This window comes from Furipterus horrens, unplaced genomic scaffold (assembly GCF_987537825.1).
Source record: "Furipterus horrens unplaced genomic scaffold, mFurHor1.1.pri manual_scaffold_5, whole genome shotgun sequence".
In the NCBI taxonomy this organism is placed as follows: Eukaryota; Metazoa; Chordata; class Mammalia; order Chiroptera; family Furipteridae; genus Furipterus; species Furipterus horrens.
Window position 1 is genome coordinate 23,152,696 of NW_028327175.1, and position 27,189 is coordinate 23,179,884.

At 39.0% G+C, this 27,189-nt stretch overlaps 1 protein-coding gene across 1 annotated transcript in view; it reads left to right on the top strand.

The window, feature by feature from the left end:
• MYO10 (myosin X) overlaps positions 1 to 27,189 on the top strand; it is a 200,776-nt gene that overhangs the window by 105,681 nt on the left and 67,906 nt on the right. The window contains exons 5-19 of the mRNA XM_090276208.1: positions 3,713 to 3,847; positions 5,989 to 6,113; positions 6,592 to 6,605; positions 6,725 to 6,809; positions 7,973 to 8,076; positions 15,662 to 15,791; positions 17,175 to 17,293; positions 18,180 to 18,326; positions 18,497 to 18,597; positions 18,698 to 18,764; positions 19,292 to 19,384; positions 20,019 to 20,087; positions 20,281 to 20,363; positions 22,433 to 22,541; positions 25,269 to 25,349. Of these exons, the coding sequence (XP_090132334.1) occupies positions 3,713 to 3,847; positions 5,989 to 6,113; positions 6,592 to 6,605; positions 6,725 to 6,809; positions 7,973 to 8,076; positions 15,662 to 15,791; positions 17,175 to 17,293; positions 18,180 to 18,326; positions 18,497 to 18,597; positions 18,698 to 18,764; positions 19,292 to 19,384; positions 20,019 to 20,087; positions 20,281 to 20,363; positions 22,433 to 22,541; positions 25,269 to 25,349 (1,462 nt within the window). The remainder of the gene's footprint in view (positions 1 to 3,712; positions 3,848 to 5,988; positions 6,114 to 6,591; positions 6,606 to 6,724; positions 6,810 to 7,972; positions 8,077 to 15,661; positions 15,792 to 17,174; positions 17,294 to 18,179; positions 18,327 to 18,496; positions 18,598 to 18,697; positions 18,765 to 19,291; positions 19,385 to 20,018; positions 20,088 to 20,280; positions 20,364 to 22,432; positions 22,542 to 25,268; positions 25,350 to 27,189) is intronic.

Sequence of the window (27,189 nt, forward strand, 5' to 3'; positions counted from 1 at the left end):
CATGATCATGACCCACTCCTGCTTAACAACTGTCTTGGGACTTTCTGTTCTGCCACTGAAAAAATTCTTAAAATCTTTTAACACGGCCAACGAGACACCACATCAGTACTTGGGGTTATTTTTCTTTCTCTTTTTCATTTTCACTATTATTGTTATGTAAAGTAAAGTATAAGCTCGTTGTGGTTCATTTGGGTGAACATGTTTTCTTCAAAGCCCGTGCTTGTGTTTGCAATCTTGTGGGCGCCAAGAGCTGGGACTCTTTAATTGCCCAGGGCTAATGAGAAAAGTATAGGACTGGATATGTGAGTGATGTGTTTGCTCTAAGTGAAGGTGCAATAACATCATAATTGCTGCACGAGTTACTGTTCTGCAGTGGCTGAAATAAGGGAGGAGGTGGAGTAAATGAGTCACTACGCTGCCCGTGGTCGAAAAGGCTTGCCAGGCTCAAAAGAGAAGCAGTAAGGCAGTCACAGCGTAAAGCGAGCAAGACGGAATTAACCAGAGCGTTCAATTAGTCCCGTTAATCTGGCTTTTGGGGGTGTTATATTTTCTTTGATTTTAAGTCTTAAATTTATTCTGGCTTCATAGATCTATGATTATGATAAGCAAAGAAGTATAAACCTAGTCATATATGTATATCATTATAATCTTATAATAGGCTATATATATGCTCCCCTCCCCTAAAGAAAATGCTTGAAGAAAATAAGCTCCAATGAGAAAAAATGTAGCTGAAGAATGATGTAGATTGATATCCATGACTCATTAACAACAGTGAGAGTCTTGGGTTGTCTTCTTCTCCACCAGGTCTTTGCTGTTGAGTTTGAACAGTATCTTCTCCGTGATTGTGTTTTTGCCATGTTGTGTCGGTCAGCGTAGGCTAAGTGCTTAGCACACAGCCCCCAAATCTCAGGGGTGTGACACAGGCATGGTGTATTTCTTGCTCAGGTAGCAGCCCCATATGGGAAGCAGAGAGACTTGACTTTCCTCCATGTCTCTTTGTCTTGGAGATGTGTCATCCCTGAGGGCACCTGGATGGCAGGCGTGGCAGATAGAGTCCAGGGGGCCACGAAAGGGGGGGTTAGCCACCAGACCTGGAAACGGCACACAACCCTCTTGCTCAGTTGTCCAGCTGTCCTCTTGTTCAGTTGGCCACATTCAGACTGTAATTGATTGCTGTCCTTACTGCAAGGGAAGTTGGAATGTTGTCTACATCCGTGTGCTGGAGGATCAAGAGGTGGGATTGGGGCACACGTAACATTATTTCTGCCTCATGTGTTTTAACTGGAGAACTTATGCCTTTAAGTTTTGTTTGTTTGCTTTAACATAATTTAATCATCCACAACCATTAGGTGGGTGGGTGTTTCTTTAATATCAAGCATTTTAAAAATCTCTTCTTGCGCTTTTCTCGTGGTTTCTTTCTACACTGCTCATTCAGGGCATCCTTGCTGAGTGCCTCAGGTGTGCCAGCCACTGGGCTGGGCAGGTGCCCGTTACGGGAAGATGAATGCTAAGTCCCATGCTGGGAAGTTTCTGGTTGCTGATAACAGAAAAGCCAACCAAAGTTGGCCTGACGTGTGCGGACCTTTGTTATCTCAGACACACAAGACAGGGCAGTTTCAGGGTTGTGGATTCAGCCTGCTCTGATTTTCTTGGCTTTCGCTTTGTGATCTCAAGATAGGTGTGGATTCCCAGGTATTTGTCGTCCGCAGAAAGGAAGGGAGGGGGAAGTTTCTGCCTGTTCTCTTTGGTGTGCATGCAGACCTCCCCAGGAGCCCTCAGCACACTGGACTTGAAGTCTTTGGCTGAAATCCTGACACCTGCCCACGGCCAACTTGCAAAGGGAATGGAATTGCTGCAATTGGCCTGGACCAGTGGAGATTTCCCATGAGCCTGTGGTACCCAGCAGGGCACAGAGGGTGTCATTTCTGAGTCATTTCCTTTCCTTTATTACATGTGCTTAATCATTCACCAAGTTTTCAGCAACATTTCTCTTCCGTGATAGCTTCCCAGGTCTTGGCACTCAACGAGCACTTCTTCTCTACAACTTACACGGAGCTCATCTGTTTATATCGCCCATTGAGCAATTATTAACATGCTACTTTGTGATATTCAGAGAAGGAAAACTCTGACTCCAAAAAACCTCCGCTGCCTTGCGGCATACCTCTTCAGGGGAAAGGCTAAGGGAGTAAACCCCGACAGAAAATCCGGAGCCGGAGTCCCTAAGGCGGTTTGACGTTGTAGTCAACACCGGCAACTCCTGCGGCGCACCTGAGGCCAAGCTGTATTGACTCCGTCTTTCCCTTGGACCCTTCAGCTGCGAAGAGAGGGGGGGTCTGCTGCATGGGCAACAGCAGACCCTCCATATCACCCTGCCCAGGCTCTGTAGCTTCAGCTTCACTGGAGAGGACACTCCAGCGTCATCGCAAGATGTCGATTCAACACCGGAGGAGACAGATACCGTGTCACTCCCGAGTCGGACTGCACAACCATTCTCGGCGGTGCAGATAGACTCTTAAGAAGCTACACCATCGTCTCTTGAGACGGACGGCTGCCGAGAGAGACTTTGTGATATTGCTGCTATTGCTATACTGTTACTTACATCCTTGATTTACTTTTTTGGTAAGGTTTCTGCCTTTTTACTACTCTCGTTCTCTCCCACGCCTTACACAAAACTGAGTTTCTCCTTCCAGATCTCTTCCATCTCCATATCTTCCTTTTCGTCTGCAGCCCGGTTGGACTTGTCCTACGACCACATGCCTGGATTATAGCAGCCGATCTCCCTGAGGGCCCCCTCTCTCCTGTAGCATTAACTTCAGAGCTGCGTTCTTTACACGCGACTTTGATGAGCTGTCTTTGCCTTCCATCTCCTGCGGGTGCCTGTGAATGATGAACTCGATCTTTTATCCCTTCTCTCTCCAGTGCCTCCCCTCTCAGCCCCCATGACCTAACAAGAATCCCACTAACCTTGCAGACACGGCCCAACTGGCTTCCATGCTTTTGCTCACACTGTCGTCTTAACCCAGTCCTCCCCATTTCCTCTTTGCCTGACCAGTGTTTGCCAGTCCTTTAAGGTACAACTTACTTTGCTCACCACCCCCCCCCTATTGCATTATTTTATTCACTTTTCCTTAACTGCCACTAAAGTGCACCTCTGCAGGACTTTGAACTCAGGCAGACCTGGTGTTAAATTCTCACTGGACGCTTAGTGGCTGCCTCCCTCATAGCACTATCATGGGAATAAAATGACTTAGCGTTAGTTGAGTAAATACCTGGGAGTTCATTCCTTGGCCACTCAATAGTATTTATGACTGGTTGCGTTTCTGTGCACATTTACCTGCTTGAAGTTCCCCATAAATGTACTGTTAATGTGCTTATTCATAAAACAAATTTTTCCTGACTGCCTGGGAGTAGCCAGGCACTGTTGAGGTGTTTGGGATATTCTAGTAGACCTTCCCTCCCATGAAGGGCACCGTCCGTCTTAGTACCTTAGCTTAGTAAAGGTAGTTCTGTTTACCTCATGTGCCCTAATCGGCACACGTCACATTGGTGTGGCCAGCGGAACAAAGCACTTCTATTAATTCGTTTAACTCAGCTCTTGAAACAGGCATTTGGGCTTTCTCTTTCCACTTTTCAACAGTCGTTCAGTGGACAAATTGGTTTTTGTAAAAGAAATTATACTTAAAGGCACAAACTTTTGCATTTTGTCTTTCAGTGGTGAAAGCGGGGCAGGTAAAACCGAAAGCACTAAATTGATCCTCAAGTTTTTATCAGTCATCAGTCAACAGTCTTTGGAACTCTGTTTGGAAGAGAAGACATCCTGTGTTGAACAAGCCATTCTTGAAAGCAGGTATTTACTGTGTTTCTTGTTTCCAGCTAATAGGCTTCACTTTCCTCGTGGTATGCCTTATATAAGGAAAAATTAAAATTAGTGGGTCTGTTTTCTCTTTTTCTTGACTTCTCTTTTACAGTTCCTTAAAGAAATATCTTGACATGCACATAGCAATTTCTAGTAACCCAGGCAACAGCAACTGATTCTCCATCATCGGGCCAGGTTTGAGTTGGTGAGGCCTCCTTCTACCAGAGTCCTTGATTAGTTATTTGGAGGTCTTGTTATCAGCAGAAATTTCAGCCTCCCGCCACAGTGTGACAGACGGCTCAGCATGGACATGAGCGAGCCTCTGTTCAGCACTCAGCCCTTTGGAAGTGCCATGAGAGCGGGTGGCATTTTTGTAGCTTCATGTGGCAGAAGATCATTGATACATTACATTTGATGGCAGAGGGCCTTGTGACTTTGAAAGAGGGCTGTGTGGTGAGGTATCATCTGGAATTTTCTTTAAAATATGGAGTTGCCCAATATCTGATTTATGCTCTATAATATTGGGTTGGCCAAAAAATCCGTTACATTTTTTTTTTTTCTTCCATACAGTGACTCTAAGAGTGCTTAGTTGTCTTTAACTTCATTCAAAACAAGCTTGTTAGATTGCATTTTGACAGATGTCATATCAGCGTGCATTTTTTAAAACTTACCAAAATTGGTGCATTTTTGTGCAGCCATTTCAATACTTAAGATGGAAGGAAATACATAACATTTTTGGTGTATTATGCTTTATTATTTCAGGAAAGGTAAAAATGCAACTGACACGCAAAAAAAGATTTGTTCAGTGTATGGAGAAGGTACTGTGACTGATCAAATACATCAAAAGTGGCTTGCGAAGTTTGTTGGCACTGTTGACATTATGGCCAAATAATTCTTTGCTATGGGGCTGTCTTAAGCATTGGAAGATGTTTAGCAGCACCCTTGGCCTCTACCCACTAGAAGCCAATAGTGGAAGAAAGCCAACATACTCAAAATATCCAAATCAATAAAGTTAATTGTGAAAATAAAAAATGTCTTTTATTTTACAGCAAAAACTAAATAGACTTTTTGGGCAACCCAATATTTTAGAACCTTCGGGACTTACAGATCCTATTATATGAATTAGTCCATGTTTTTCCATATCTGGCAGCTGATTTTTGGTGTTTTTTTGTATGTTTGTTTGTTTTGTTTTTTCTAGCATTCACACTTTATTTTTTTAAATTGTAATGAAACGTACATAATGTAAAATTTATAACTTGATACCTTTTTCAGTGTACAGCATAGTGGCACTGACACTGTTGTGCAGCCGTTTCTACTATCCATCTCCATGATGTTTTCATCTTCCATCTGCAACCTGTTTTTATAAATTAAATTGTATTAGAACACCAACACTCATTTGTTTACATAGCATTTATAGCTGCTTTCCAAATATAGCGGCAGAGCTGAGTGGTTGCAACAAAGACCCCCGTGGCCTGCAAAGCCAAAAATATTGATTATCTGGTCCTTTACAGAAAAAGTTTGCTGACCCCCTAATCTAATCTGACCACATGTTAAAGTTAAAGAAGACCCAAAGAAGTTAAATGGGGTGCTCACAGGACCAACAACAAATGGGTAGAATTTTCACGACTGGACTTTCTAAGTTCCTAGAATTGCAAAAGGGGCTTTTTCTGTGTCATCCCTGTCTTATGTGTATAAGCCCAAGGTAAACTGGGCAGGGATGAGCTCCATGGAGCATCCTGTACCTGCATATGAAGCTGTGAGATCCCACCTTCAAGATGGGTATTCATGACAAACCTATTTCAGCAAATGCTTAGAAATTTTGGCTTTTCTGTAAAGAAGCATAAGTAAGGGAAGGGTCTAGTCAAAGAACATGTATAAATGACTCATGGACAGGAACAGCAGGGAGGGAAATGACTGTGGGACAGGGGTGGGCTGCGTTGGGGGGAGCAACAGGAGGGGGGAATGAGACATCTGTAAATGAAAAGCAATAATAAAAAAAAGAGGCATAGTCAACATTGGTCCTTCTGATTTCAGAATTTTCTCGCCCTTGTGCATTTTCGCATTTGTGGGGAATGTCCTTGCCGTGTTCAGATCTACCGTAATTAACACTTGCCGCTGTTCTGACTTTGCAGCCCCATCATGGAAGCTTTCGGCAACGCAAAGACCGTGTACAACAACAACTCCAGTCGCTTTGGGAAGTTTGTTCAGCTCAGCATCTGTCAGAAGGGAAACATTCAGGGCGGGAGAATTGTAGATTGTATCCTGTTTCGTTTATAGTTTTTCTCCTCTACAGTATTTGACTCTATCAGAAGAAACTGTTCTTAATAAGGATGGATGAAGAATGTGAATGAAACATTCCTGTCTGTTTTTTCTACCTAGCTATTGCTCTAATTTTACTATGATTAACCTATTAATTTTTCTAGGAGATAAAGAACTATTTTTCTTTTGGAAATCTCTGTTATCATGTCCATAATCTGAAAAAATGGATTTATCATCAAACATCAACTATTTGTTGTTTGGAATCAATCCTCCTAGGGTACCATTTGATGTTTGAAATTGGATTCAGGTGAAATAGTCTATGCTTTGAGGGCTTATCTTTTGACACTGGAAGTCTCAATGTCAAAAGAAAAGGGAATTGTAATTATTTGGGTAACAAAGCACAGAAAATTAAAGACTAATTAAGTGCATCATATCCTGGTTTTGTTCCTTAACTTTCCATTGCTTGTCACATGAAGATTTATTAGAAAAAGTAAGTAAACATGATTTAATTCACATTTTCTTTCACAATAACAATCTTCGGAAATTATTGGTTTGTGTTAATTAAGCAGGGGAAACACCTCTGAATAGAAATCTTATTTGTTTCCACAGAACCGAGTAGTAAGGCAAAATCCTGGGGAGAGGAATTACCACATATTTTATGCACTGCTGGCGGGGCTAGATCATGAACAGAGAGGTAAGTGAATGGGACAGCAGCAGAGAAATACATGTTAGCAACTTGTTTTCTCTTTAAAAGCCATCGGTATGTGAGAAGACATCTTTTTGGACTTCATTGATATTCCTCCAGTCGATTCAAAATGTATGAGAGTACCAAAGAATTTTGAGTTCCTTTTAGAGCCCAATAATGTACATGAAAAATCAATAGGGAAATCTTAAATTTTGTGTTCATTTTTGGACTCTTGGTTCTTTTCTGATTTAAAGAATATTTATGAAAAAGATATATATATATATAAACCCTGGCTGGTTTGGCTCACTGGATTGAGTGTCGGCCTGCGAGCTAAGTGTCGCTGGTTCGATCTTCCAGTCAGGGCACATCAGAGAAGGAAAACTCTGATTCCAAAAAACCTCCGCTGCCTTGCGGCATACCTCTTCAGGGGAAAGGCTAAGGGAGTAAACCCTGACAGAAAATCCGGAGCCGGAGTCCCTAAGGCGGTTTGACGTTGTAGTCAACACCGGCAACTCCTGCGGCGCACCTGAAGCCAAGCTTTATTGACTCCGTCTTTCCCTTGGATCCTTCAGCTGCGAAGAGAGGGGGGGTCTGCTGCATGGGCAACAGCAGACCCTCCATATCACCCTGCCCAGGCTCTGTAGCTTCAGCGTCATCACAAGATGTCGATTCAACACGGGAGGAGACAGATACCATGTCACTCCCGAGTCGAACTGCACAGCCATTCTCAGCGGTGCAGATAGACTCTTAAGAAGCTACACCATCGTCTCTCGAGACGGACGGCTGCCGCCGACGCCGCCAATATATATATATACACTATATTACAACTGGTTTTACTTTGAAGCCACACCTGAATAAGGCTAATTTCTGAACATTTGATCTTTAAGAGAAAACAATTAAAACAGGATCTTCATTGCTTCTTGGTCTTTTGGCCAAGATCAAGTACAAAACAGGATCCTCATCAATCATTTTTTTCTACCAGTCCTTTTAGTTTCATTAAATTCTTCCTATTTTCCCCATCTCATGATTGAGAGAGTTTTACCTTAACAGGGGAATATTAACACAGAATTATTTATGTATTTTATTTTAATGTCACAAAGTGAAAACTCAGATTCAGTCTGATCCTGGTCAGTCAAGTATTGATGTTATGTTTTTCTTTCCCTTTTTTGTAGAAGAATTTTATTTATCTGTGCCAGAAAACTACCACTACTTGAATCAATCTGGATGTGTAGAAGACAAGACAATCAGTGATAAGGAATCCTTTAGGGAAGTTATTGTAAGTTACTTTCTTATTTTTGCTTATTAAGAGTGACAAAAAAAAAAAAAAAAGACAGGTTTTATTTTCTGTTTCCAATAGAAATTTAAATGAAAACAGAAGCAATTGCCTTTGCACCACTGTCTGAGGACAGTAGTTCTTTTCTTTCCCAATTTTCTTTTGGCTCCCTCAACTTGTCTCATTACTCAAATTCTCTCCATTCACAATTCATTTAGTACTCGCATTGCTGAAAGATCTTGTGTTAGAATAAATATGGAACATTCATACTTTTGATGAATTACAAAAAGTTTGTCTCAGAATTTATTTATTTTTTCTATTTTTTATTTTTGCTTTTTAAAAAAATTATTTTTATTGAAGTATGTTCGACAAGTAGTCTTATATTGGTTATATTAGTTTCAGGTGTACAATGTGCTGATTCAGCATTCTTACACCTTACAATGGGATCACCCCACTAATGCCAGTAACCATTTGTCACTGTGTAAATGCGTCACAGTATTGTTGACTATATTTCCCTTCCCCTTTTCACCTAGTCTCCCCACCCCCTCCCTTCTGGTAATCATCCCTTTGCTCTCTGTGTTCTATGAGTCTGTTTTCATTTTGCTTGGTTTTAGATTCCACATAAGTGAAACCACATGGTATTTGTTTTTTTCTTGTCTGACTTATTTCACTAAGTATAATACCCTCTAGATCCATCATGTCACAAATGGCAAGATACCATCTTTTTTATTGCTGCATAATATCCCATTTTGTATGCGTGTGTGTGTATACACACACACCACATTTTCTTTATTCATTCATCTGTTGATGGAGACCTAGGTTGCTTCCATATCTTTGGTAAGCAGAAAGAAGGAAATAATAAAGATCGAAGCAGAAATAAATGAAATAGAAAATAAAAACAATAGAAAAGATTAATGAAACTAAGAGCTAGTTCTTTTGAGAGGATAAATAAAATTGTTACATCTCTAGCAAGACTCATCAAGCAGAAAAGAGAGAACACAAATAAATGAAGTCAGAAAATGAAAGAGATTACAACTGACACCACAGAAATAGAAAGGATGATTAAAAATATTATGAATAATTTTATGCCAACAAATTCGACAATCTATAAGAAATGGATGAATTTTTAGAAACATAAAACCTTTCAAAATGAAACCAGGAAGAAACAGAGAATCCGAACAGACCTATTATTACCAATGAAGTTGAAGCAGGCGTAAAAAAACTCCCAACAAACAAAAGCCCAGAACCAGATGGCTTCACAGGTGAATTCTACCAGACATTTAAAGCAGAATTAGTACCTATCCTTCCTTCTTCAACTACTCAAAAAAATTGAAGAGGAAGGAACGCTTTCAAACTCATTCTACGAGGCCAGCACGACCCTGATACCAAAACCCAATGAAGGCACTACAAAGAGAGAGAATTACAGGCCGATATCCCTGGTGGGACATACACACCAAAATTCTCAACAGAATATGTTGCTTCTTTCTTGAAGCTAGCCAACAATGCTTTGTGAAAGAAGGACGTTATTCCTGGTGACAGACAGACTCATAATTACCCAAGTTGTAGCTTCATTGCAGGTGAAACGGGTTAGCTGACTGGCCACTAGGGTGCGCTGGGCCTACTCTGGCCTGGAGAAGGCGCTCTGATGGCTTTCCTCTTGGGGGCATCCTTTTCTGACTCGGAATTGTTTGTTCTTTCTGTTAGCTGCAAGTTTACTTTGGAGCTCGGCTGGCTTTTATTTTTAAGTTGAAATGACAAGTTTTGATGCTTGAAGTTTGGTCTTATGATTAAAGGCTTGGTCTTCTGGAAAGGAAGAAAATTGTGAGCATTAATTTGGCTTCATCAATATACCCAACAAACTTATAAGTATTCTATTGTTAATACTTACTTTGCAATTACCTTTAGTGTGAACCCATCAAAAATATCAACAACTTAGCTGGTATTTATTGAAATCAAGAACTGTAATTTTTGTTATTATTTAAACTTCTAAGTTCTAAGCAATGTAGCCAGAAAAGAAAGAAAAATAAATGAACAACTTTTCTAAAAGAAGGAAAAATATTGTTTTCTAAAAAATAATAAGGTTCTTTCCCCCTAAACCTACAAAATCATGAATTAGGGAATGGCTGAATTTCTTACATCTACAAAACAAGATCCATTGCAGCAAGCAAAACACATTCTCACATATATTAATATTTCATATTAATATGAAAAACTTGCTTATTACATAAGTAAGGAAGGGAGGATGCAGCACTATAATCTTTTTATTTAAATAATAAGCATTGACTCTGGCTGGTGTGGCTCAGTGGATTGAGTGCCGGCCTGCAAACCAAAGGTCACCGGGTCAATTCCCAGTCAGGGTACATGCCTGGGTTGCGGGCCAGGTCCCCAATTAGAGGTATGTGAGAGGCAACCAATTGCACATTGATGTTTTCCTCTCCGTCTCTCTCCCTTCTCCTATCTCTAAAAATAAATAAATAATATCTTAAAAATAACTAATAAGCCTTATATATATACTGGCTGGGGCAAAAGTAGGTTTACAGTTGTGAGTATGCAAAACAGTTTATTCTTGTGTTATGTATTAATTATTGTATTATTTTTAATACAAACAACTGTAAACCTGATTTTATTCCATCCTGTATATATATCATGTATAGATAATAATTATATATGTAGAAAAAATATTGAAACAAAATATACCAAAAATGTTATCTTATGAAGCAGAATTCTAGGATTGTATTTTGCATTTTACCATTCTTTCTGTTACAGTATTTTTACAACAGATATGTCAACTTTATAATGATTATTATGATTAAGTTCCAAAAAATCATAATTCTATAAAACAGGAATAAAATTGTAAGTAGTATTATCAGTAGCAGCCAGCCCATCTTTCCTCTTTGTGCAGCACTTCTCACCAGGAGTGACCCAGAAATGGTCAAGGAGACACCAGGCTGCTCTGGCTGCAGTTGATGTTAAGTGTTCAGCATGTCTGAGTACCTGCTGTGTGCCCGGCCCTGGGGATACAGCTGGGAACAAACCACGTAATCCCTGGATTCTGCTGAAAACGACTGAAATGGAATATACTGTTTTGTTCTGTTTTTTAATGCAGTTCATCTCAATTTTTCCTGCCAACAACAAATACCATTTAAATTTGAACCTTCATAATTGAATTTCATAAAGCTCCTTTTCCCAGGACCACATTCTATTGGGGCTCAAGAATATCTGTTTGCCGAGTGTTTTCAAGTGCTAATGGAGAGAAATTGTTTCTATGAATATGTATGAACATGTCACCCCTTATGTTAATTTTTAGCTACAAAAAAATCATTATTCTTTTTATCAACTTATATGTCAATGTACTCTGTCAATAGGATCTTTTAAGAATGTTGCTTATTTCATTGAGAATTTATGTATCTTCAGGATTTATCATTGGTAACAACTGATGCCATTAATATAAATAAGTATCACCTTGGATGGTGTTGCTCAGTTGGTTGGAGTGATGCCCTATAACCAAAGGGCTGCGGGTTCGCTTCCTGGTCGGGGCACAAACCTAGGTTGCAAGTTTGATCCCTGGTCCAGACGCCTATGATCCCTGATCCCGGCACGTAGAGGAGGCAACCAGTCGATGTTTCCCTCTGGCATTGATGTTTCTCTCCCTTTCTCTCTCTAGAAGCAAGGGGAAAATGTCCTTAGGTGAGGATTAAATAAATAAATAAATACCTGTGACTTTTATGTAAATAAGTACCTGTCAGGTATCCTGAGCTGTTTTAGGGGGAGCTGGATGTTCCTGGGGCAAGAACAGTGACCTGCTAAATTCACGGCCATTTTTTAGGCAGCCTTCTGGGTTCCCTGTTAATTGTTCAGTCAGGATGAAAAGCTATTTCAAGTCAGTGTTAACAACTCATTTATTCTCTCTCCTGCACTGACCCACCGGGATGGTGGCTGATGAGATGTGTGAGAGGTCAGGCAAGCCTATGAGCCATAATCTTGTCATTCTCTTCCTGTATACTAGTGAGTGTTTACAGTGTGGGATTTCCTCGCTGCATCGGCCTTACGGGACACATCCATGGGCTTTTAATCGTGTGAGTGCGTGTTTATGGAGGCACAAATTTGTGCCTCATGAGTCCAATTTTATGAAAATTTAAAGGGGTGACCTGATACCTCGATTTTGCCAAGCTTGGAAACATCAGTCTCTCTCAGTGTTGGGACTGTATCACATATTTGACACCCTCCCCCAGCAGCCCCCCACAGACTTTCACAAACATTTCATTTTTGTGAGCTTCATAAAGACTTTATTGAAAATATTTTGTAATGTTGTGCCAACTTTATAACTAAATTGCTGTTTAGTGCTTCTGAACTGGACTGAGAATTTCCCAGGGTTGTTTTTTTCTTTTTTAAGTCTTGAGGCTCTATTGTTGAGAAAATAAGATAATTATAATAAGCCTTAAAGTGCTACTCTTGCCAAAGGGGTGGAGATCGCTACTAAAAATATCACAAGTAGGACAGTCAGAGACAATGGATGGAGGCTGTGGCTAGCAGTTTGGGCACCCACACCCACGCTGGTGAAAATTGGTTGCAGGCATTAAATTACCCCATGGTGTGATTAATGCAATTACCACTTATCACCACACTTCTAATTAATTAGTTCACTTGGAGTTGGACTTGAAAGCAAAGAAGTCATAAATTTATTAATGAAGTAAGCACATTTTATCCACCTGCTTTCATATCTCCATGTATGATCTTTGTATGCAATCTCAGAACTTCACCAAGAAGTTTTTCATGGGGCATTTTTTGATATTTTTCATTTGAAATTATCTGTTACTGGAAACTTATTTTCAAAAGTCTTGTTTCTTTTAGTGATGTTTCAAGTCCATGTATTTTCATCTCTGTGATAATTCTAAGATGAGCTTAGAACATTTTTGTAAATTAGTATTTAATGTCTTGTAAATATGAGGAAAACTTAATCATTAAAAAGAAATTAACTTCTGCACAGCATAGGTGCTTTACACTTATTTTGCTGATGACTGACTGGATCCTTGCCATTGTTCTCAATTCTTGAACATAATAAATTGTTCTGTATTTCTCACCCATATTTCTTCGGTTGTAGAATAAAGTAAATTTGAATAATTATTTTTCCATAAACTTTATTTATAAACACTTGACTAATAAATAGTTCTTATTTTCCATTAATTTCTTTTTGTACCCATGAAACGAGTCTTCTCACGCTTGATTAAATCATGGTCTTTTTATTTTTTGTAATCAATTTTATTGAGATATACTGTACATAAAATACAATGCTTCCATTTAAAGTATACATTTTGATATTAATTTTGAATTTATGCACCCATGTACCTACAGTGACAATCAATGTAAAGAACAATTCTGTACCCCAAAATTTATCTGTGCCCCAACCCAGGCAATCTCAGCTACCCCGTCCCAGCCCTAGGAAACCACTGGTCTTTCAGTCCCTGTACATAGTATAGGTTTATCTTTTCTAGAGTTTTATGTAAATGAATCACACAGAATGTATTCTCCTGGGTCTGCTGCCTTCTACTCATCCATATCCCTCATAATACAATTCATTACTCGTTATAGGGAGTCCATTGAATAGAGAACAATTTGTTTATCGCCCATTAATGGTCCTTGTTGTTTAAAAACATGCTAACAACAGTAAAGGATGTGATAGGACATAATGTTTATGAGCCTACCGACACTAACATACTTTTAAATTTTTTCCCATCCTGATTTTATTAATTACAGTTAAAAAATATAATTTTAGTTTTTGCATAAAGAAAAATATAATCATGTTTCTGTATCATGTTTAGAATTTCCTTTGAAAACTATTCACTACTCTAACAACTTTATTATTTGACTTGTCTAATTATAAGATAGTTAGAATTCTTTTTTTCTGAAAGTGTTAAGATAATACCATAGTGACATTTTATAAAACTTTATTATTGCCATTTTCCTGGGAACAAATTTTCATCATTGAAGTTATGGGAGATTACACTGGAGATCCCTCCTTCCCACCCTCCCTCCCTCCCTCCCTTTCTTCCTTCTTTCCTTCCAACGTCCTTGGAAAGTAATAGAGTTGGACAGATAGTAAATTCCTGAACTTTGGATTTGTTGAAGCTTCTTTGAAGCTTCATTGTACAGCCCTGAGAGAGCTCCTTAACCTCTCCTGACACTGTAAGATTATGTCCACATGTGGCGCAGCACAGAGCTACCACTTAATCTTGTTTTCCAAAAAGATTATACTCATTTATAGTACCAATGGCCAGTACCTAAATATCCCACTTGCACTAATTTTAAGTTAATCCTTCAGAATTTTTTTGCCAGTTTAGTAGAAGGGATCTCTAGTTTTCTTTAATTTGTGCATGTTTCATTTCTACGAAGGAGAACACTTCTCTGTGGATTTGTGCTTCCTGTAGAAGAAGGGCCTATTTTATTTTTGTTGCTTGTGTGTCTCCTAGTATAGCTCTTGCTCATTCCCTTACATTTTTTAAGATTCTGTTTCCCTGTTTATTGTGTTTGCCCTTTGTTTCAACTTCATTGTTTTTTTTCCTTGTAAAGAAATTATATGTCTCACATTTTAAAATCTCCAGTTGTTTCCTTTTGCAATTTCTATTGCTTCAAAGTGGCACATGGTTTCCTTCTTCCCTGTCTCCTGTGGCCATTGCAGTGATTTGGGGTCCACATCCTCTTTGTAGGTCATTTTCAGCAGTATTGTTACCAATTGTGTCCACAGTTGTATGTGTGTGGGGGGAGGTGCAGTTATTTCTAACATGAATAGGGCTCCAAAATTGCAACAGAAAATGAGCAAACCTTAGATAAGATTCAGAAGACCCCCGGCTAAATTAAAGTTGTTTAAATACTTATTGGGAATAAAGCTCCTGTAGGTAGGTGCCTGTTTATTTTCATTTTTCCTGAAACAGCATTATATTAAGTTTCATTTGCCGTCCAGAGACCAAGATAAGACCTTGAAAACTCTTCGGAAAAGTGAAAACTAGAGATGTGTTGAATGTCTAGGGGTGATGGATCCAGATTTATTCATATGTAGCATTGGTATCTGTTATAAAAGGATCAAAAGACTCTCCCATCTGTTGAGTTCCTGACAGAATTTTGTTCCACCTCCTTTGGTTCCTGCTGCATTTAACGATGAAGACAAGCCCCAGTGTTACTAAGGAGGATTCTGATGAAGTCTTAGCTCCCCCAAGTTACTCACCCCCCATATTTTATGTGTAAGAAAACATTCCATTGTGCTTTGATATCTGTCACCATCATTAGTGTGGCTCTCAGGTAATTCTTTTGTGGCATAACTAGGAGGCTTGCACATGAGGCAGGTATTTGTTTTTATTTTATCTACTGGGTTCTCTCTTAGTATTCCACAGTTATTAACATCATGTTCTTTTATGTCTACCTGCGTAAAGTCTTTATCCTTGAAAAGCAGTCATGCGCCTGTTTCTTGTTTTCTTGCCTTTCAGAACAATACCTAAAAATTTTATTGAGTAATGAGCTGTTTGTTTTTGTTTTTTCATTTTTGTCAGTATGAAAAGAACAACCTAAAAATTTAAACATACTAATTTTCTTCCAGACGGCAATGGATGTGATGCAGTTTAGCAAGGAAGAAGTTCGAGAGGTTTTGAGGTTGCTTGCTGGCCTGTTACATCTTGGGAACATAGAATTTATCACTGCTGGTGGGGCGCAGGTTTCCTTCAAAACGGGTAAGGTTGCCGCTCCTTTCCCTTCCCCCTCCTTCCTTTCTCCTTTGGCTTTTTCCTTGTAGGAAACTTAGAACTTAAATCTTGACTCTTCTGGCCTTTTACAGAAAGAGCTTTCTGGCTGCTGAAATAAGAGTTCCAGAACTTTGTATGGGATATGAGCTGTCAGCTACTAAAGGGTCAAACATAGGGGACGTTATCACAAAATGGGATGGTGGTTGTGTTCTTGTTCTTACTAAGAAAGAAGGAAAAGGGGCCGAATAAGAGGAAATACAAGTAACAAGGATGAGATGTAGGATATGTGTCATTCTGGATTTGTGTAGTTACTGAGTGGTGGCAGTGTCACATCAGGACTGGTAGTTTTCAAGCCAGGTGCTTAGTTCTCAGCCTGGTGCTGCCTCAGGCTATTTCCCTGGGGCTTGTGCGTGCCTGCCTGCATGCCTGCGTGCCTGCGTGCCTGCGTGTGTGTGTGTGTGTGTGTGTGTATCCCCTCAGCTCTGGCAACTTCTTTTCAGTAAAGTGCCTCAGAAATGTGTTGTTAAGATTAAATGAGTTAATATACACAGAGCTATGTCATTGTTTTCCTGGAGTGGTTTATGTATTTATTTTTAAACTATTTTGATGGAAGTAATACGGGCGGGCGTGGAGGCTGGGGCCTGGATGAGTTCCAGTACAGAATGGCTCTAGAAGAGCCCAGTGCTGCAGGTCAGCAGTTTTTAAACATTTGGTCCTGGCTCCTTGTAATTATCTTAGCATCGTGGAGAACCCCAAATAGAATTAAGAAGGAAAAAAAAAAGTGAGTTATATCTGTTGATGTTTGCCACATTATGAATTAAAACTGAGGCATTTAAAAATTTCATTCCAAAATAATCATAATAAACCCATTGCATATTAAAATATAATATTTTATTTGACTCTTTTAAAAAAATTAGTGCAAAGAATAACATCGTCTTACATTTTTGCAAATTTCTTTTCATATCTAATGTAATGCAGGACTGTTGAGATACCTCAGGTCAGGTAGCTAATGGAAAAATCATCTGTATATGGGTCAGGGAATGAGAATAAAAAAGCAAATAACATGTTAGTATTATTACTGAAAATTGTTATGGCTTCACAAGACCTCTCACAGGGTCTTGAGGACCCCACTCATCTTGGGGTCTGTGGACTACACTTGGCCTAAACACCAGGTTCGTTGCTACTAACCTAGGACTCCATAAAAAGTAATTCACTTACCAATAAAATGTGTGTTCCATAAGCTGCCTGAGGGACTCAGGAATGTTTTTGCTTTCGTGGGTTGCTGTATGTATTTAGCTTTGAACCCATTTTGGGTCCATGGTCTGTTCCTTCTTGGCTGGGAGTCCACTTTGCCTTGTTCTTCATTTCCAGCCTTGGGCAGGTCTGCAGAGTTACTTGGGCTGGACCCAACGCAGCTCACGGACGCTCTGACCCAGAGATCGATGTTCCTCAGGGGGGAAGAGATCCTCACACCTCTCAATGTTCAGCAGGTACATGTGCTTTGCTATCAAAGCTTGTTTTAAATGACACTCCTGGGGTTTCAGATCCATGGCTTTAATTCAAATAAGTAACTGCAACAGACCATTCAAATGAGTTTGGTTCACAGTCAAAGTAAAGACATATACGTTGAGGGGAATAAAGTTGTTGGATTGTTTCTAAGAGATGGTGTAGCTGAGTCTATTAAGAGGGTTGGGTCTGGGCAGATGGCTTGTGGTTGAGTCTTGACTCTTCCACCTTTTACTCTCTATTCTTGGGAAATTTGCTCGCTGTGCCTCAGTTTGCTCCTCTGTAAGACAAGGGCAGTTATATCTAATTCAAAGGATTCTTGTAAGGATAGTAATAAAAAATATATACTAAGTACTTAGTGATTAGCACAGAATAAGAAATACATAAACATTAACTACAGTATGTTGTATTACTTATTTTTGCCTCTGCTACTGCCTTGAGCCAGTTACATGCTCTAGCCCACGTAATGCCTGTTTCTTGATTAGATAGGTAAAAAATGCTAACCATGTCTCATGAAGAAAACTTTTATGTGTACAAAGTAAAATAGGAGAAAATAAAAGTGAAAAAAACTCAGTCTTATTATTGTTTGAAACCTGATATACATCAGCTCAGATTCTTACCTATAACTACTTATGACATCGACATTGGTGAATCCTACTGTAAAGTAACTAAGCCAGCTCCAGTTTATCCTTTCTTTCAAGTTTGTGTTTTCATAGATGGTATTGTTTTACTTGACATTGGGTACACAGGTGCTACCCCTGTGTTTCGCACGTCTCTCCCAAGGACTCCCAAGTGGGCCTGGGGTGGACTTGCCTGCCTGGGCTGTCCCTGGTCCACTGTAAACAGTGACCACGTCTCCTGTCTCCTCAGGCAGTAGATAGCAGAGACTCCCTGGCCATGGCACTTTATGCTCGCTGCTTTGAGTGGGTGATCAAGAAGATCAACAGCAGGATCAAAGGCAAAGATGACTTTAAATCTATTGGCATTCTTGACATCTTCGGATTTGAAAACTTTGAGGTATGCTTCCAACAATTAGGACGTGTGAATTATTTTCTATCCACTTACTTTTGTAAGTAAACAAAACTTTCATAACAGATGCTGATATTTTCCTCTGCAGACTTTTTTTTCATCTTTATGTGTAATAATGAGAGCACTGAAGATACATTTCAAATGGTTTCTTCCCTTAGGTTAATCACTTTGAACAATTCAATATAAACTATGCAAATGAGAAACTTCAGGAATATTTCAACAAGCATATTTTTTCTTTAGAACAACTAGAATATAGCAGGTGAGCACTCATGGGATCCCATTTCAGTTTTTTAAAAAAATCAGTCACTAAATTAAAGCTACTTGTTCCTATAACTCAGCCCTTTTTAATCTTCCTACAGGGAAGGATTAGTGTGGGAAGATATTGACTGGATAGACAACGGAGAGTGCCTGGACTTGATCGAGAAGGTAACATACTGTTGAAGAGTTGTTTCAGTCCCAGGGGTGTCCAGCTGGGCTGATTCATGTTTATGGGAACGGAATAGCTTGTGTGAACATGCACATCAAAGATGTGAATGTTTAGAACACAATGGACCGTTTGGAAGCATAAATGTAAATGTGCTAGGTTGAATTTAAATACTTGGCTGCTTCAAGACCATTGTCTCGTTGAACTTAATATTCTAGAATCAGCAGTGGGCAAATCCACTTTAGTTCGATTTTAAGTCAACATTAAAAGCCTTTCCAGTACCAATAGTAGACTGGCCAATTTAAAAAGTTTTGTCTGTGAACTTGTGGTTGGCTCAATTTTTTTTATGTTTATGTGGAATTTAAATTTATTGGATTTTTTTATTATTCTGAATTTTTCCAGTCTAAGAAATTACCATGCCTTTTATTTTACCACTTATTTGATAGAGAGTAGAGAGGAAAAGAGCTCTAAAATGTTTTGAAGTGCATATTCAACTTTTAATTTATTTAACCTTTTTTCCCTCTTCTAGAAACTTGGCCTCCTAGCCCTTATCAATGAAGAAAGTCATTTTCCTCAAGCCACAGACAGCACCTTGTTGGAGAAATTACACAATCAGCATGCTGTATGTCAAGACCTGCAAATTTTTTATTATACTGGGTAGCAAATCCATGGATTGAGATTATATACAAGATATTTCAGTGTTGTTGGCCCCACTATGCCTCCCACATTTATTTATTTATTTTCTCAAACCAGTGGAGTGCTTCCTGGATTGCTAGAACTAAATTAAAACAAGCCAAAGAGATAGGTTTGCCCAGAATATTCCCACGTTTAATTTATGAGTATAGAATTTTATTAATTTTTTAAAATACTTTTTTTAAAGATTTTATATGTTTATTTTTAGAGAGAGGGGAAGGAAGAAAGAGAGGGAGAGAAATATCAATGTATGGTTGCCTCCCGCAGGCCCCCAGGGGACCTTGGTCTGCAACCATGTGCCCTGACTGGGAATCGAACCAGCAACCCTTTGGTTCACAGGCCAGTGCTCAATCCACTGAGCCACACCAGCCAGGGTGAATTTTATGTTTTTAACCTACTATAATGACACAAACAGGCAGGACCTGGTTTTCCTTCAGTGTATCACCTGCTCTGTATGATATATGACTCATTTTGAAATTGTTTTCACTGTCTGTTGTAGTTTTCTCTGGAAGTCAGTGGAAATCAGTTAGTAAAAATAGGTATTTCTATTTGTTTTTCATTAGAATAACCACTTTTACGTGAAGCCCAGAGTTGCAGTCAACAATTTTGGAGTGAAACACTACGCTGGAGAGGTAACTTCTTAATTAAGATCTTACTGACATTTGCCCATTTGGTATTTAGAGAAATAGTAATTTCAGAAGCCAATCGTGACTATATTGAAATGAATTTTTTTCTTTTGGTCTGTCTTTAAATGGCGATGCTTTACGAGCTGAGATGACTCTTTTGATCAATTCCACCTTCTTGAATTAATTTTTTTGAAACCAGGTGCAGTATGATGTCCGGGGCATCTTGGAGAAGAACAGAGATACCTTTAGAGATGATCTTCTCAACTTGCTAAGGGAAAGCCGGTATGTCAGTCTCCCCCGTAAGACCTCATTAGCAAGCAAAGGAATATTTGTGCAAAGGCTTTTAATTCACAAATATAGAAAAACATTAATATGGAAACAAGTTAATCTGTTATCTTCTTCCCTGGGCAATATTTCATCAATAAAATGACCAAGAGAGAGAAAATATATGAAGAGCAGTGACTACTAGTTAATGAGGTAACTGAGACTTGAAGCAGTTAAGTGACTTGCCTAAGATCCCACTAGTTTTGATCTGGCCTGTGTGGCTCAAGAACCCAAGATCTTAACCAGTGTGACCCCCATTCTTCACGACAAGCTTAGAGCCATGGTTAAATTGATTTCAGCTCTATGTTTCTAGTTAGTGTGAAGGCTGTCAAGAAAAATAATCAGGGAAAATTTAGCTAAAATAATAAATTTATTACACATTTATTTATCCATTTATGAATTTTAAGTTCACACCATTAAATCAATAGTTCATTAGTTTAGCTATTTTTATATATTAAACCAGGAGGCTTTGTGAGAGAGGAAGAGAGAAAAATAACCCTGTGTTAAAGGTTTCAGATCCAGAGTGAATCTATAACAGAAATAAATGTTTAATATTTAAAGAAGGAAAGTAGCACAAGTATTTAAAAGTTGGAATGTGAAGGCCAGGTGGCTGTCCTGTCACTTAGATAACTGTTAGCTGTGGGGAAGGGAGCCTGTCTAAAGTATAAGCTTAGAAACTCAGCATGGGAAATGTTCAGTCTTTAGATGAGTTTTAACTCTTATCTGAAGATTCCTTATTTACAACATTGTCAGCCATTTTTATATTTAGATGAGTTTTTAGACTTCCTGGCAATGTTTTAAAAATATCATAGCATGTTGTCTACCACAGCAGTTTCTTAGTTATTAGATTTAGAGTAACACATTTAACTAAAAGCAGTGTCTTGATGTTATACAGAAGCATTTTGTTGTACTGAAAGACTCACAGGTGAGGAGATCAGCAAGAAGGTGTTTCATTGTCACACGTACAATTTTTTGTCATTGGAGTAAAGAACTCTCCGTTTCAGCCTGAGGTTTCTGTCTGCAAACTGAGGGGCTTGAGCTGTTGGTTCACTCTGCTCTCTCACCTTTGACATCTGTGACATTTTAATAGAACCAGAGCTTTTTCTCCATGGTGCTCAAAATACTGTGGAGAACTTCAAAGAGCAAGCGTGAAATAGCACCCTGGAACAAAATTGAAAAAGCATCGGGGCCCAGTGAGAAGTGACGGAGGAAGCACTGGCATTGCCACTTTGGGAGGCGTAGCTGACCAGATGTTGTCCCCACCTTTTCCTGGTCTCAGTGAAGCCACTGAACCACATCCCCCACCCCCCACTTTACAACTAACAATGCCTTCATGCAATGAAGATACAAGGAAGTTATTGAGATACCTTTTACTCTGTTAGTAAGGGCAGTGAATTCTATACAACTTTTCAGTAATAGTAACAACTACAGCATCAGCACTTACTGTGTGCCAGTCACCGACTCAGCCTTTTGTGTACATTTTCCCATTTCATTCTCACCCCAGAGTTATGGGATAAATTCTAAAATTACCCCCATGTTTTAGATAGAAATACTGAGGCCTAGAGAAAAACAAGTTTCCTGCACTAGTCACACAGCTAGGAAGAAGCGGAGGCAGGATTTGAACTCCAGTCTGCATCACTCCAGAGTTAGCACCTTTCCACCTGTTAAGTAATTGGATATTGCAAATACGTCCCTTCTACAGGCAGGGAACTCAAGGCTGCAGGAGCTTGGAGGCTGCTCTGGAAAGCTCAGCGCTCCTAACTGGCATGTCACCCTGGGTCGTCTATCACTTGCATCACAATCCACTTTTCTTCTGCAAGACTCCAGGGCTCTGAAGGCAGCCACATCTTTTTTTGTCAGTGCCTAACACTTCGGCAGTGGTTGGTTTTAAATCTTTGGAAGCTGCCTTAGCTCTTCCAGGCTTTGGTGTCTTATGGTCAGTGGGAAAATGCGTTATAATTACAGTAATCCAGCACCTAATAATTGGGTGTATGCCCCTCACGGTCCTTTGCTCTTTGCTGTCACAGATTTGACTTCATCTATGACCTCTTTGAACACGTTTCAAGCCGCAATAACCAGGATACCTTGAAATGTGGAAGCAAGCACCGGCGGCCCACAGTGAGCTCCCAATTCAAGGTTAGTCTGCGCTGCTGGCTTTGATGAGGCCATGGTTATTGTGATTTAGGAACTGAAAACAGGAATTAGCAACAAGAGCTCCGTGAGAGAGAGAGAGAGTGTGTGTGTGTGTGTGTGTGTGTGTGTTTTAATATCATTCTTTAAACCAGAAATAAAATATACTTCCTTCTGCTTTAGACATAAAATATTACTTTCTTCCTAAGCCAGATGAAAACATGGAGATTTTGTTTTTGTTCTTGTTAAAAATAAATAGCTACTTATTCTAACTTTATGAAATAGCAATTCTTAAGAATTGCCATGTGGGATCACTCAGATTTGTATTACGATGATCATGTGAAAGTAGTGTACATTTCTTCCCATACCTAGATTTCTGTATTTTTCTCTGGTATATTTATTTACAATACTATAACTAGGAATAATAACCAAGTACATATTTAAATAACATCAGCGTTGCCCTGTTGGGTGAGACTCAATTGGTGGAATATCATTTCACAAAGTGAAAGTGTCAGTTACCTTGTCAAGATATTCAGAATTTAGGGAAAATAAGGAACTTTTAAAAAAAGATTTTATTTATTTATTTTTAGAGAGAGGTGAAGGGAGGGAGACAGAGAGAGAGAAACATCAATGTGTAGTTCTCACATGTCCCCAACTGGGGACCTGGCTGGCAACCCAGGCATGTGCCCTGACTGGGCATCAAACTGGCGACCCTTTGGTTTGCACACTGGCACTCAATCCACTGAGCCACACCAGCCAGGGCATTTTTATTTTTATTTTTATTTTAAATATTAAGCATTTTATATATTTTATAGAGGTAGAGCATATGACGACCACTTTTCTAACTTAGTCCTACTACGAAGGGAGATGAAGGGATGTCAGTCAGTGAACATCTAGAACCTCTGTCCTCTCTGGGGCTCTCATTGACTCACAGTGGATGCACATGAAGGGCAGATGGATATAATAATAATAGCTGCCATTTATCATATGAACTTATTATGTGCCAGTTGTTGGGCTGCTTACTTTTATACATGATCTTGTTCACTTCTCTCATAATTGTATGAATACCTATTAGTGTCCTCATTTTATAGATGAGGAAACTGAGGTTTAGAGAAGTGGAGACCCATTCACTTCCTCTGAGAACTGAGCAGGATTTGAATTAAGCCTAAGTCTGTCTGACTCTTAAAACGTAGCTTTTACTCTCCTAGTGGAGTTTTCTTTTTCTAGGTCGGTATTGTCTGGAGTTGTCTGGGAAGGCTCTGTGGATATTTGAGAATTAAGTTGGAATAGGAATGAAGGAAATGGAGAAGAGTAGGTGGACCTGCCAGGGAGAGACAAAGGCAAGAGAAGGATTCCTAAGACAGGAATGTGATGAGACTGTCCCTGGAGGATCGGGAATAGATAAGGGCCAGCTGACCAGATACCTTGTATGAGCTTAAATTGGTACCAGTATAAGAAGAGCCATGAATGCCAGGCCATTTTGTCATCTGTGAAAAATCCTAAAGCTCTCTAAGCAGAGAAGTAACTAATCAATGCGGTCCCAGTTTCCTCAGCAAAATTGTAAGAAGGAAAAAGAGATGGAAGGGGGAAACCAGTGGATTAGAAGAGATTTTTAAAAGACCTTCCAACCAACTACAGTACATGAACCTTGTTTGCGTTCTGATTTCAAAGAACAAAGCATTTAAAAATTATGAAACTTGTGGCCCTGGCAGCTCAGTTGGTTGGAGCATTGTCCCATATACCAAAAGGTTGCGGGTTCGATCCCCAGTCAGGGCACAAGGGCAGATACCTAAGTTGCAGGTTTGATCCCCAGCTAGGGCGTGTAAAGGAAGCAGCTAATCAATGTTTCTCTCTCTAATCAATAAATATATCCTCAAATGAGGATTTTTTTTTAAATTATGAAATTTGTGACAGTTGAGTATTTCAAAATGAAACTTTAGACAGTTGCACTATTTAATGTTAACATTAAGGAAATCATGGTGAACTTTTTTCAGATGATATGGATATGGTTATATATATATACATTTTTAAGTGATTACCCTTTAATAATACATAGGAAAATACTGAGGGATAAAATAGTACATTGTCTCGGATTTGCTTTTCTCTAAAGGGTGGGCATAGTATGTACCAAGACAGGGATCACATAAAATGTGATTAGCCATGAGCTGAAGCTGATGACGAGTATTCATTACATGTTGTCTGCTTTGGCAAAGGTTAAAAATTCACAATTAAAAAGACTTAAAAATAAAAAAGAAAGGAAAAAAGAAAGCAGTATTACAGAAGATTGATCTGCCTAGTGATTGAAGGTAAGAGTGGAGGTTGTAGGTCAAAGACCCCTGAAGTGCTGGTAGAGGCTGCCATTTTGATGGGAATAATGAGTTAGGAGGAATAACTCCAATGGGAGAGTGCATACTTCTCAGATTTTCTATGCCAACCATTGACATATCCTATGCTTTTTTGCTGATTAACAGAATAGTTTTTTTTTCTTAATGGTACTATTTTAAGGAAGTGACAAATGAATTTTGTGTATTGTATTGTGAAATAATTTCATTGACAGTGAATTGTAATACCTTCACTTTATTTTATATTAGAATGACATAATTAAAAATAAAAACAATTATTCCTATGATTTATAGTTTTTTTTTAAATTTGTTTCTGGTAAGTGCCTAAGGTGCTGAGAAGTTCAAAGAGTGGCATACTAAAAGACTAAATCACATATACTTTTTCTTTTAGGACTCACTGCACTCCTTGATGGCAACACTCAGCTCTTCTAATCCGTTCTTTGTTCGCTGTGTCAAGCCAAACATGCAGAAGGTAAGACTTAGGGCATTTCCAGATGAGACCCCGTCTTTAAGGACACTACCTCCGAGGGTGGTTGGTTACTCACAGATTTGGTTTCTCTGAAGTCCTTATAATATAGATACTTAGAGATGTATATGGCATTATTATAACCTAACATTACAGAATGGAAAAATTCCCTTGGTCTCTGGGGACTGTTTGTCTGCTTTTGAACAATGCCAATTAAGCTTTAGAGAAATCTAGTTGGAAGGAAACATTGTAGAGTCTTCATTTTTATTTTGTTTTGTTTTATTTTTTGAGTATTTGATGTGAAATTCTTGAGCAAGCTTCCATTTTAGAAGAAATAGTTGGTGTATTTTTTGTGGTTGATATTTTTTTCTTTATTTCATTTTGCCCTGTTGTTAAACAGGACGAAGAGTCTGTACTGTATTCTGTGTTTTAAGGACTTCAGGTGATTGTAACTGATTTAAAAATTCCTGAGAGGTGTCATCATGAGTTTTCAGGTCTAGGTTCTAAGATTTTAGGTTTTGAGTGCCATATCCTGATCAGAAACAATGTGAATTTTAAAAGGAAAAGCTATTAAAACAAAGAAATTTCATATTAGATATAGAGGCAGTGGCTGAGTCCAAGACTAAAATGAGCAATGTGCCTTAAAAAAATGGAATTATCTTGATTTGGCAAATATCAGCTCTTAGTAACCCCCTTGAAGATGGGAAAATCCTCACAAGATGGTAATGTCAAGGGTCCCTCATGTTGAAAAACCGATGTCATCCTCATGAGGATTGAGATAAGGAATCTAACCTGAACTATGTCCTATGGGACTTGTGTTACATTCTGATAACCTGGCTGAGACTAAATCTTATTTTTCATATTACTTGCCAATTGTCCGGACTTATTGTTTAAAGATGTTTACTTAATAAAAACCACAGTATTGAATTCTTTGTCTTCTCGGGAGGCAAAAGTACATGTTCTCATTAATGAAGAATAACCTGTTTAGTTTGTTACCTTACTGTGAGATATGATGGTGAGAATTTGGCATGTGTTCGTCATTAAGGAAGTCGAGACTGGTCTTATGTAGAGGATCTGTGATAACTTAATGTAATGGGCTTTTGTTCTGGTAGTTTAAAGTGGAACTCAGCTTTTCATTTTTCAAAATTATATTAAAATATTTTAGGTTACCACAAAAATGACAACATAAGCAATACACAACTTTTTTCGACCTTCTGTAGGAAATTAATGGGTAAGGGATAACCACATCCATGTTAGCGGGTTTATATTTCACTTTATAACCCCAATGGGCAGTATTTACAGGACAGTATCAGTGATTTCGCATTTGGAGTCTACACTCACAGGAGCTGTTTAACATCTGTCTGTGTTTCTTCTCTTTTTATAACCGAGATGATAGTACTGTATTTCCTCCTTAAACTTGTACTTTTTTTCCAACTTAAGATCTTGGAGATTGGGATGGATTTGCAGCTTTTGGCAGGCCGTGGTTCAGCGGGAGCTCTTCCTCTTTGCTAGCGCTGTAGAGCATAATGGAGCAGTGTTCCAGCCGTGGGCGCTTCAGATTCAGTGAAACGGGGACCGCCCCTCTCAGCACTATTACAAGGATAGAAATTCCCTTCAGTTTTAATCGCCTTTGAAATTAGGCCCTCTTGAAAACAATTCAGCAGCCAGAATAGTGAAGAAATCACTCTTTTTGATGTTTATTTTTCCTTGCTGGGATTTGATTGTGCCTAATTTCTTTGGTTTTTGCATTTAAAAAAATGATCCAGCCCAAACTCACGTTTCTATCTGTGTTGGCTCACAGCCTTTCCTTCTCCTGACCTGGGGCAGACACTTGATTCATAACCCA